Source organism: Anneissia japonica, unplaced genomic scaffold, assembly GCF_011630105.1.
Source record: "Anneissia japonica isolate Jap-2015-1 unplaced genomic scaffold, ASM1163010v1 scaffold234_len1672027_cov178, whole genome shotgun sequence".
In the NCBI taxonomy this organism is placed as follows: domain Eukaryota; kingdom Metazoa; phylum Echinodermata; class Crinoidea; order Comatulida; family Comatulidae; genus Anneissia; species Anneissia japonica.
Genome location: NW_022738761.1, coordinates 692,251 through 705,262, shown reverse-complemented (window position 1 = coordinate 705,262; position 13,012 = coordinate 692,251). Strand labels below are relative to the sequence as shown.

Below are 13,012 nucleotides of genomic sequence, written 5' to 3'. Positions count from 1 at the left end.
GTTGCCGTTGTTTTGTTTTCTTTCTTTGTTTATTGGTACTGTACTGTCACTATCTCTATGCATACATTTTAGAATAATATATTGGTAACTAATCCATTCGCAAGCCGACGTATCTATCTAGTGTTAGTGGGAGCACATGCCAGTCAGCTTGCTTTCGCAGTTCTGAGCTGGTCGTGAATCCATGGCTTTGTGATCTTAAGGAATTATGTTCGACATCGATGCAGCATGTGCACCAAAGCCAAATAATGAAAAAAAAATGCTATATAATTGTCTATCAGTGCAAAGAATACCTATATTTTTATTTTTTGGTATCCATCGACAAAGTTCTAACAAACCAATAATAACCTTAATTGATTATAATACATTACAGTATTTTAATGGTTCTTATATTTTTTTATAGATAAGTTAAAGTAATATGGATGCTTCCTGAGTTTTATATATAGGCCTATCAAATAAGATTTCTTCAGAAAAAGTGCCTTAAAAAACTAAATGTAATTTTTTCTTAGAACAGAACAGTACTGTATCACTGGCAGTGAATAATACTACATAGATTATTGAACTAGAAAACCGCTCCATTTGTTACTTCATGAGCATCAAAAACAAGGACAGTGCAACAAAATGTAGGCTAGCATATTTGGGAATTATAGATGCACCTGATGTGCAGTCACAGTCTGCCTTCTTCACTTCTTGCCATATTGGACACTCATCACCATCACGAATGTTCATACAATCAAGAATCTTCATGGCCTCCCTTTTACCACTTAGTTGGCCACCAAGAATGTAGCCGTTGTAAATGGGATCTGTGTGCTCTCCTCCAAAAAATATTGGACCGACTCGAGATTCAATCTTTTTGAAGCATTCTTCTGACACTTCAACCGGCCAGTTTGAGTAAGCACCATAGGTGAAGGGGTTGGTACTCCAACCAGAGTGAATGATTTCAGTTGGTGCAGATGCTGTGTCCCCAAATATCGTACGAAGAACAGTTGTGATCTCTGCACTGGTTTCTGACTTCGGTTGCTGTTCGATTCTCCTAGCTTCATTTCCCGTAACAAAGGCTGCAAGCATGTTGGTTCCTTTTGGGAACAATCCTGCAATCAAGAGTTTTGATAGTTTAAAAATAGCAATTTTAATCGAATGTACATAAAAAAATATCTGAGACACCTCTTAAGATATCCAATGAAGATATTTCTAATATAGGAAACAGAAAACCATATGATAAAATATTGTTTTAGGTTTTTCAAGGAACGATTCCAGTTGACAAAATTGTATACCTTTTGCTTCGAGATTGTAGAACACAGGGAAATATCCTCGCCTCTCGTGCGCATGTATGAACCACTCTTCGTCTGGCCAGAATTGTGTGTCGAACTTCATGAAGATCTTAGTAAAATCGGCCATAATAAATTTATACAGCTCCTGGATTTTCCATTCTGGGAGTTCGGGTTGGAAGTCTACAACTTCGTTCTGCAAGACTCCAAGACTGAACGTCATTAGCACGTAATCACCAGTAAAAGTCGTTCCATCTTTGCACGTCACAACTACTCTGTCACCTTCGTAATTTACGGCAGTCACGATTTTGTTCAACTGCAGACGACCTCTGGAAAACAATAAATGAATATTGTAAATCAAATTGTTTTTTTTCTAAACCACAATACTGTAAAGTATATGTAGGCCCTCTACTTGTGACGTCAACATCATCTAATACATCAATAGCTATTATCAGTCATGAGGCAAAAACTTTAATGCATGTTTGTGTTGCCCAACCACGACCACCTCAACTTATTTTCTCCCAATTAGACCGAAATACCTTATGACGTATAAAAAGGGCAATTTTAGAATTCGCCATTTGGCTTAAACATAATCTGTACTGATCCTGAATTTCAACTCTGTACAGTACATGGGACAACTTTTTTTCTAAAGAATAAGTACAGCACCAGATATTAAATAAATAGGCTAGGCCTACATAATTTTATTAGAAATACACTACATTATGTCTATCGTTTAATTTTTATTCAGTAGGTCTATAAACACTTAGTAACATTATATTTAATTTTCATACATCACTAAAACGAATTGGTAAAAACAATATTGTTAAGTCTTGCAATTTGTATTGGTGCGGTAGGCCTAATATTCTTTACTTTTACTTGGAGAGAAGACAAGACAATTTGTTGCACACTGGGATTCAATTTCAGAGACTACCAAAGTTTCACATATTCAGTGTGAGACTCGCGCATTCAGGGTCTGTCTCACTGTCAGTCAGTAGTGGCTCCAGAAAGTTGCCGAAAAGGGTGCGACATGTCCGGCGGAGGGATCCGATCCAAGATGTCGACGGCCCAGATTTTAAAAAAATCCTTAGGGTTCACGAAGAGAGTTTTTATGGCTTAGTATTGTCCAAATTCTACTTTTTAAGACCACAATATTAGGGATATAGCAATCAAAATAACCTTATTTGGGTATAGGCCTAATAATTTTTTTTATTCGACGGCCTAGTCGTGGCGTCGGACGAAGGGGGTCTCAGGCATGTTCGACGGGAGGGTTAAAATGCCTTTTTATAAAGCACTGTCAGATACGATCAAATAACACCTACACACGGTTAGGCGTACACGCGCGCAGCACAATCATGTATGTTAGCCTTGTTAAAAGGATTGTTACCTACTCGTCCAACAGTGATGTTCGCAATTGCAGTACATGGCACATGTATATGTGTACCTAAATATATAAATAAAATGTATATGTTTTTACAAATCTACATGCTTTTTTGGTGTTTCTTTTAATTAATGATATCCACAACACAGGTTCCGTCACTTTCCTCCATGGTTCCGTAAAGACGACTAAAGTTGATTGTTGGGTCTACAGCACAGGTGGGCAAAGTGCGGCCCGACAGCGATTTTTTTTTCGGTTTGCGGAAATGAATTAAAGACCCTATGTGTACGGCCCCACCGATCATATGTTAAAAGTAACATCTGAGAATAATGTGGTGCAAAAGCAGTGCTTGGAGATTTTTTGAAGCTCACTAGAAACATCGAAGTTTGGGTGCGGCCCCGGTGTTAAACCAAAAATTCACTTTGGCACTCTCTCATATTTAGAATTACTTATATAGGCCTACTTGGGACCTTGGTTCTTGACAAAAGAAACGATTCCGTTACTCTGCACAGGGATTGCTTAATATATTAGTCAATCCCATGTGTGCACGTTGTCATGACAACTACAGAGCAGGCCCTGGGATTGATCTATTCATTACGCACAATAGCCTATAAGCCTAAGTATAGGCCTACCAATAAATTCAACAAGTTTACGAGTTTGTTAGCTTAAAAAACCCAGTGTAACACATTATGCCTACACACACCCCTATACATTATAAGAAGTCATTAGGCCTAAGCCTACATAAAGCCTGAACATAATTTTTATGGCACCAATTCCATTGGGTCATGTGCAAGTCGTACATTGATATACCGCTAGTTGTCACGGAATGTTTAATTGGCAACACTAAATCGGCGCAACCAGTTTCTGTTCCCTGGTGAGTTATGTAGTCACGCTGCTAATTGCGCACAAACCAATACATTACCACAGAATCGTACCAGGTAGGCCTACCCATTTATATTTCTGGGTGGAGCGGTAGTCCAAGGATTCAAACAAAATGCACAACAAAACATCGCGATATTTGAGTTGAGATTAGTTCTCACATTCTCATAACCTCGTTCTCTCTGGCACGTTTCAAAGCCAAATGGCTGTTGTCACGAAAAAGATTGGCTGGCTCGAGGCCAGAGTACCGCAAGGCCATGTCGGACAACCTCGAGGCCAGAGTACCGCAAGGCCATGTCGGACAACAATTGCATAATTTGGTTTTGCGTTTCTACGCGACCACTTTAAAGTGTTCGATCACACTGTGAAACACGTCCAGCGCGTGGCAAAACCTTTCAACTTCTTTACAGCAAATGATTCGAACCCGGATCCCATTGCATCGAACTACAACAGCAGTGTAACCGCCCCCCCCCCCCACTATGTGGGTTAGTAGTACTCACGAGATGGCCGCCTTTCGCGAAGCTGTGAGTATTGGGGTGGGTTGATACTTGCAGGAGAGTTACGCATTATATCCATCCACCTAAGCTAAAAAAAAAATTGGAGAGCATTAGGCCCATATCCACTTAGCATTGAAAAATTGGCAGTCAACCAATTACACAATTATGCATATTTAATTCAACAAACAACATAAAATATATACTGTACATAGGCCTATCAAATTGAAAAATTCTGGATCCGCCCCTGAAATTCCCTATAATTATCTTTGCTATTATTTATTAACGAAGAGTGAAAAGGAAGTATAAATTTATATGGGCCTGAAGTATTTCATATTTATTTTGTGTATACGAGTAAAACTAAAAGGATAGTGAATCATTTATATTGTACAACCACACTAATCCATAAGCTTGTTTGTTTTGTCTGTAGTTTTAGTGGTTACCGTACTGATATCATTTAATAATTTACATTATATATTATACCGACTTTACAAACGTTTTGGATAGTTTTCCCAACTTCCTGATTTTGTTCTCGATACGGAGTGTGATACGGAGTGTTAGTCGTTCAGGAATTTGAAATAGTGAGGGCCTAGACGGGACTTTTACGGATGGATGGATACCTTCTCAGTCCTACCATGATTATGGCACTTATAGATAGCCGGAAATGGCACTCTCAGACAAATTTGCATAGGCCTATAATTTTCTTTTTCCCCCCCTTCTCCCCCCCCCCCCCCCCACCACCCAAAAAAGCTGAATCTGCCACTGCAAACGTTATCAAAGAATTTTAAATAAATGACTGAACCAATAATTGTTTTATGTTGACAAATACAAGTAAGATACTGATAAAGAATATAGTAAAAAAAAAAAAAAATTATAATATATGTATATATATTTAATATTCCATTATATATTTAGTGAGCATACGCTTGTATCAGCCGCGCTCACTGAAGTGGTACGTTCCATTATACTCATTGGCGTCACAGTGTTTGTAGGGCCCTGGCGGTGAATGTTATTTGGGGCCCTAATAAGCAAGCGAAGTGAACAAACAGACTCTGGGGGCCAGGGAGACCGCTTAGGGCCCCCGGTCGGGGCCCAGTGGTGAAGGCCCCTAGTGGGGGTCCGAGGGGACTTCATTTCGTGCGCAATGTTTCGAAACACGTTTCCTGGTTACGGTTCAATATTATGCAAATTCTCGCGCCTGGCTAATCCTGCTAGTCTGAACGCCCGGCAAAGTTAGGCCGGGCTTAACTCCAACCCGGCTTATCTCCAAGTCTGAACGTAGCCTAAGTGTGTTTGGCACTACAAACTGCAACATAAGCAGAAAACTGTAGCGATCGTTTACATAAGCCTTTCTGTTTGATGATGCCAGTCCAGTGTATTTTCAATGTCTAAAACTGTCGGGGCCCCATTGAATGAATGTATGGTATATAATAGTTTATATTCTTTTTTTAACTACAATGTCGGGACCCTCGTGTCTGGGGGCCCTGGCGTTCCGCCACACCCCTCCCCCGTCAGCGCCCGAGCGTGATACTGAATACTCTGCTCCTTCCACTCTACTGTACTAACGTAATTTGAATAATGAATTCTCACATGGGTTGCTTTTGTAGCCTGACAAAAAAAAAAACCCTCGTCCAGTAGTTGTTAGTGTAAAATTATATTTTTACGATACTTTAATGGACGAAAATAGGAACATGCCAATAATGGTAAGAAATCTAAAAGAATGTTGCTAGGCCTAAGGTTCTTCGAGATCTGTGCCCGAGTCTGGAAGGTAAATCGTCACATCGTCATTTGGTCCTGACTCAAAGTATACGGTATGATGATTACGGTGATTATGAACATAACGCATTATTGAATTACTTAATTACACGTTCTCACAACCACGTTCTCACAACCTCGTGTTCTTAACCTCGTGTCCACAACCTTGTGTCAATAACCTCGTGTCCATAACCTCGTTCTCACTGGTACCCCTTAAAGACTGGTTGTCGCATAATTTGGTTTTGCGTCTGCGCGACGAATTTTAAGCCTTGGTTCACACTGTGAACACGTACAACGCTTGGCAAAATCTTTATTTGTTTATGATACCATCCACTATGTTCATTGTTGTATCTTACAAACAACCACTCAAAACAAAAAGGTAAAAGGTTACTCTTTGGGGCCCCAGTATTCGTTACTTACTCAAATGTTGGGTCGTCGTAAAGGAAAGAAGTTGATTCGTTGAAAATGAACTTGAACCCGCGTGGATCCGTAACAAATAATATATCTTCATCGGCTTTCAAAAGAGCTGTTGACTTCGTGGAGGTCACCTGAAAATATAAAAAGTTTTGATAATCTAGTTTACAGTCCACTATATAAAACATATCGACCGTCACAACGTAAATTACACATATATAATATTCAGTTGTGTATACCGCCATAGGGGACCACAGTTGAAACCAATTTGCAGTGAACCAATAAATTGAAAGTTTTTTTTTCCTTAAATCAAGGTTCTTGTCCAGTTCATTTAACAAAGGATTCAATTCGGTGACAAGTAAATCAAAAATTGTAAAATGCCTTATACAAACCGTTATTTTGCTCGTTGGAATTAACGAATGTATTGATAAAGGGACAAGGTATGCAAAGGCGAAACCACAATATTGTTTCGGGTGTGGCAGGCTAAAGTGCTCAGCGGAGTGCTGAGGATTATTGTCACCCTCATAGCTTACCGACAACCGCATAACCTCAATTCACTACTCGCATCCTCTAAACTCCCCCATCGCTCCTAAAGTGGCCCTTGTGGCAATTCACGATGCCAAGTTTGCAAATTCCTCATCACCGACGACACTAGTTAACACCCGTTCTAAACCTATCTATACACCTACCACTCCTAACTTGCAACGCTTCCAATATGGTGTACCCAGTGTATGGATATTATATACATCGGGGAAACGGGTTCAGGCTCAGGTGCAATAACCATAAAAAAAATCTATCAGAGACAATGCATTTAGCTTCCCTGTAGCTAAACATTTCAACTAAGCCAACCATTCTATTATTAACCTTAAATGTATTTTATTAGCTACTGGTTTTAAATCTCTAACCGACAGACGATGTTGTGAATTAAAATGGATAATCAAATTAAACACACAAACATGGCATTAATAAAGTCTTAGGATTTCTCCAAGATAATTAGCACTTACATTTTTCTTTAGCAACCGATATCATGCTGAGATCACAGGCCTATAGCCGGCAGATTAACTTTTGTTTATTTATCTTCATTGTTGCTGCACCGCCCCTTATACTTCCGCCTTTAATTGCGTATCATTAACGATCTATCGCAGTCACTGCTTTAATTGTTTATTCCTGTGTACTACTTTGTGAGACTTTTTTAATCATACTTGTTATCGCTTAGGAAGAGCATAGGAGTGCTCGAAATATTCGAATTAAAATAGTTTTATGTCTATATAATGTCAATGTATATACGTTTATACTTTGTGCAATCGTACTTATTGCATATCGGCTTACATATATATATATATACATGAAAATAACTACGGTATGGAGATATACTTCCACTGGTGTTGATTAAAGATGATAATAAATATTTGAGAAAAACCTATGTCCCATCGGGATTCGAACTCAAGACCTTCCGATTACCGTTCGGATACTCTACCAACTGAACTATGAGGCCAAGTGGTATACACCCTTGTGTTTTCACATTAGGACACGTTTTTTTCTCAAGGTATTGCGTAATACGCATATATACATATACATTATACATATACATATACATGCATATACATATACATATACATTATATATATATATATATTTATATATATATATATATACATACAATTATTATATTGTTTAGTTGTTTGCTAGATCCTATATGAACGATCATGGCTAAAAGTAAAGGTGAATGCCCTAATATAGCATATATATGTATATATACATACATATACATATATATGCTATATTATTAGGGCATTCACCTTTACTTTTAGCCATGATCATTCATATAGGAGCTAGCAAACAACTAAACAATATAATAATTGTACGAAAAGCGCATGGGACTTAAAGTAACGGAAATAATCACATCCTTTACATGACAATTTTAAATTATAGTTTTATTATTGACTATCAATTAACTATTGACCTTTTATCCTGCTGGTCTTTGTTTTAACAATTTAAAGCATTAGTAGGCCTGTATACTCGTATGTTGACCTTAAATTTTGAAGAACAGGTAGTTAAATATGGACGAAAAAACACGATACTACGCTTGCTTGACACTTGTCTACTTTGTTGCAAGTAGGCCTAACTGGTGGAATACTAACAAATATTTTTTTCGAATAACCTTTCTTTTTCACTTGACGTTTTGCCCTCAGAGAGCATTGAATACAATTTTGATGCCTGTACCGGTACTCTTGTGTTCTCGAAGGTTCCGCCATTGACCCTATCTATTCGGTTTAGTAATAGGTCTACTTAAAGGTGAGATCGGATTGTTAACTAAGGGGAGCTACTAAAATCTGTCAGTGATGTGTAGGCGACACATCAACAGATATAAACATGTAGTGGACTGTCTGTTCAATGGCTATAACCAAGTGATACGAGAGTGAAATTGAAAGTTCTGACAGTGTGCACACCAAGATGCCAAGCTATCGCTCTCATTCTGGGAATTACCTGCCGTAAAAACTCAGGCATATAAATATTGAAAATGCTATACACAGCAATAGTACTAAGATTATCTCGAGTCATCCCTTCAACTATTTTGTTCTCCTAAACTAACAAGTCTTTACATCTTGATTAATTAAGGAAAACAAATGTTATACATTAAATTATGTTTTAGTATGTCATATTAGGCCTATTTAAAATATAATACAGTATTATTATTTATAATAAATACAATACAACTTTTAAACAAGAAAATTAAAAGTTTACCCAGGCTCAGTGTTATTATTATTATTGTAGATTGACCGTGGCTTATAAAACAAAATATTTGGTGCGAAAAAACATGAAAAGCAAAACAATGTCTATCAGCTTCCCACTAATTTGAGTTAAAAGTAACAAGATTCACCACTGCCTAAAAAACATCAATTATGGAAGGCAGTCGTCGCCAAAACACTACAATAAAATGAACATCGTACTTTATAAAAATGTAACAATGTTAAAATATATACGGTACAAAATACATGTGTGCGCGTTTGTGTGTGTATACATAGACTTATTTATATTTATATTGTAAAATTATATTTCGTGTGGATCTATCATAAATCTAACCGTAACCTATACGCTAAATTAGTGTAACTTTTGTACAGTTGATCCGAATTTGTTTGGGGCGAGGGAAGAAGGAGGGGGATTTACTAGCTTTAATTATTTTAATACAATCTTTTGTTAGGCCTATGTAATTTAGTTTAAAATAGTACTATTTAGTATTAGTAGTAATATAGTAATTATTTTTTATACTGGTAATCATTTACTGACAACAGGTGATTAGTACCACTGTATCAAAAGTGAAATCCGAGTAAAGTTTAAAGTTGTGGTAGGCATAATAACCTATGGTCAACAAAAATAATATAATAAAAAAATATTATTTGTTGATGTTTTCATTACTTTTCATGTTCACTATTTTCTTTTACAAGCTTGACCGATGCACGCGCCACCATGATCGAGGACTGTTCGTTTTTAATTGTCAATTTTCTTCCTTCAGATTATACTTCGTTTCCTAATGCTGTCCTGCGTAGACCCACCTGTAGATTGCAGATTGTATATAATGCAATAAACTATATAAAAGGGTGATGAACCTCAACCAAGCGCACGCGAGTCTACCACCAGTGATTGACAAAGAGGTCACAGCTACAATGCATATTTTATTTCTAACTACAGTATTTCCTCTTCCCTACCAGTCGAATTTACACAAGGTAAGGCGATAGTATTACAACATGTCCGGTATTGACCTTTTCCTTTCGCAATATAGATTCTTAATAAATCTGACATCGGCAATAAATAAATAATAATCGCAAACTATTTTGAGGTCAGGTGATCATAGAAAGGCAAAATAATAGGGGTGTATAGAAACGCACCCTCACTTAATCATTGAGCCCCTTACTCACTATACCTTCGCACCACCCCGCCCGCACCTCCCCGCCCCCACTCCCAATTTCCCTCTAACAATAAATGGTATGGTCTGTTAATAAATCTGGGTTTTCTAGAACTAGAAAACAGAGATTAGAGATGTGAGGTCTGACTTTTCTAGATCCGAGTTTTCTAGACACCCAAATAATAGAGAATGGAGAGGCAAGCGGCGCCAATAGTGTACGGTGTTTATATGCAAACACTGGTCTGTCCTATTCTATCATTTCAAGATTGATAAATTGATTTATTTATTATCATTTGCGCCATTCGATAAAAAGTGCTTCAAGCAGTGGCACGTTTCACAACAAATTGTACCAAGAGATTCAGTCAAGCATTCTTCAGACAACAGTACTGTATATGAATTCTTCCGACCGAAGTCTGTGGACACTAAAATTTAAATCAATTTGTGAAACTAACCTCGGGAATGTCAGCCCATTCAAAATCAAAATCAAACCACTCGACGGCTTTTTCTACAGGTGTCTTGGGATACCATCCGCCCAAACGAAGAGTTGCTCGTTGGGAAATGTCAGATTTCTTTTCATTGATTAAAATCTCTGCCTTCTCTGCCATATACTCAATCGCCTCTTCTAACCTTTCCCAGATTGGATCCGTTGAATTTGTAACGTCATTCCCAGTCTGGTTAAAGACCAACAGAGAGTCGAAATCAGATACATGATGCTTGATTCCAAGATCCAGAACCTCTGTAACGATACTGGTATCTCCTGGTTGAGCCCAGTTTGCTCCCAGTTCTACAATTGCCCCAGCAAAAGGGACATCAGTTACTCGCCCGCCAATGTGGTCATCGCCTTCAATGATTATAAAATCATCCATTCCTTGGTTATGGAAAACTTCAGCGGCTGTTAAACCCGCTGCACCAGCACCGAGGATAAGTACTTTTGCATCGTTCTCCGACCTAACCAAATAAAATGTCAGGAGGAGCGATAGAGCCCGCAAGAACATAGTGATCAGCAGTATATCCTTTCACTACTATACTAAACTGTATACTGTGGCCTGTAGCTCATGTGCACTTGTCTATGCGTAATAACCTTAGCTGTCTGACCACCTTCAATCCGCTTCAATGATTCGAGATAAAACACATGCAAATCATAAACTGTACATCGGTGACCTGAGTCATGAGAACTGCCACATCAAACGGTCACTGGGAAGATGTAAACAAGTACTGTAATTGTCTTAGCATCTAGGCTCTCTGTGTGATCAAAGGGAAAGTGTTGCACAATCTATGAAAGTCAGTTGAAACTAACAATACGATTTTCGTTTGTTGAAGTGGACGTTTCCACGGTACCGCATTCGCTGATTGGTTAATGTGTGTTAATCCAAATTAAAAATTACACGCATATAGGCTATATATATACATACAGTACATACACACATACATATATAAATATAAAACCCCTTGATGATGTGACAGTTTTTTTTCTCGAGATTTTTTTTTTATGTGTATGTGGATATATATAATGTATTTTTATATGTGCATTTTTAATGATTGATTTTATAATTTTTGTAAATTGACTCAATTCAGTTTTGTACTGCAATGTCTAATTTTTAAATAAAAACCAGAATGTCGTTGAAACAAAAAATTATGACAACAAGGCATGTAGACTGTAGAACACTTCATTTATTTTCGGAAGAAATTTTCGGCCAGTCCTCTGGCCTTCACCAAAAAATTGTAGTTAGTCAATTGAAGTGTAAACCAATATGATAGTCTCGTATTCGTACTAATAACCTCGACGGTATTTTATATGATTTGGTACGTGGTAAAATATATATAGTTGACCATATACAGTTCTACAGTAGATAATAATTCACATCCTTCTTGGGATTAGATACTACCGTATCCGGAGTGTACATGTGTAACGTCATCGCATTTAATGTGTTTCCATCTGCTGGAGGCGTCGTAACCTCCGGAGAAAAAAATAAGCGTAAAATGCTGACCTCGATTGGCACTGAAATGACCTCAGATAACAAAATCTAAACACACTTAAGGCATGCTTAAGGTAGACAGGTAAACAAAACAGAAGGTCTTTTTACATGGTCAGAGGCGAGCGATAGCTGGCCTTGGGACTGCCTTCGAGCGTGGCGGTCCGCCATCGGTACTCGTGTGTTATCCAGCCTTCGTGGTCAGGTGGTTATGACGTTCGCCATGTATAGGGAGGGTCCCAGGTTCGAGTTCCAATGGCGGCTGTTTATGTATTTCTTTCCTTGTCAGATTCCTACGAAAGCTGAAAGTGACCTTCCGAGTTTCCAAGATAATTATAATATGGAATCAGGGAGTTGTTATAAAAGCACTAATTAAGATATCTTTCCGATATAAGTTATATTGGAATACATGTGCTCGTGCTCAAATAGGAGCAAGATGTATATGTACTAGATGGTAAATGAAGAATGTAACCGTGAAAGTTAAGCATATTTATATTTTTTGAGTTCAGAAATTACTTGCATAAGGCCTACTACACTGTTTCTTTTGTATTTCTTATTATTACATCAAATAACATAGGGGATATCGATCGTATAACCATTGGCCATATGCCTAAAACTATGAGAGGTATCATTGCAATGTGCAATGGGTGATTTGACAATGTTTCCAATAACTTTTTGTCGTTTTTAGCTCCGATGAGGAGCTCTGGGAAATGCCAGTCTCCCCCCAATAGCCTAAAACGGGCCTCTTTTTAGAACGAGGCCCATTTTAGGCATAGTTCAGGGCCTGGTAAATTGTATTGTGCAAAAACCATCAACGTTGTCATAAATTTCTTCTATTATAACTATTCTATATAATTTGCCATTATTAAAACAAAATTCACTTTGTAAGTAACTATTGATACTTCCTCAATTTTAACTTGAAATTCCAAGAAACAAATAGAAAAATAGTGAAA

General features: G+C 37.7%; 1 protein-coding gene across 1 annotated transcript; it reads right to left on the bottom strand.

Moving 5' to 3' along the window:
• Positions 1–10: 10 nt before the first annotated feature.
• LOC117117758 (polyamine oxidase 7-like) lies at positions 11–11,369 on the bottom strand. The gene is made up of 4 exons (XM_033262178.1): positions 10,539–11,369; positions 6,189–6,316; positions 1,272–1,594; positions 11–1,088 (listed from the first exon to the last, which is right to left on the bottom strand). Exons 1-4 carry the CDS (start codon positions 11,079–11,081, stop codon positions 580–582), a joined length of 1,503 nt encoding a protein of 500 aa, XP_033118069.1. The 5' UTR covers positions 11,082–11,369; the 3' UTR covers positions 11–579.
• Between the last annotated feature and the right edge of the window lie 1,643 nt (positions 11,370–13,012).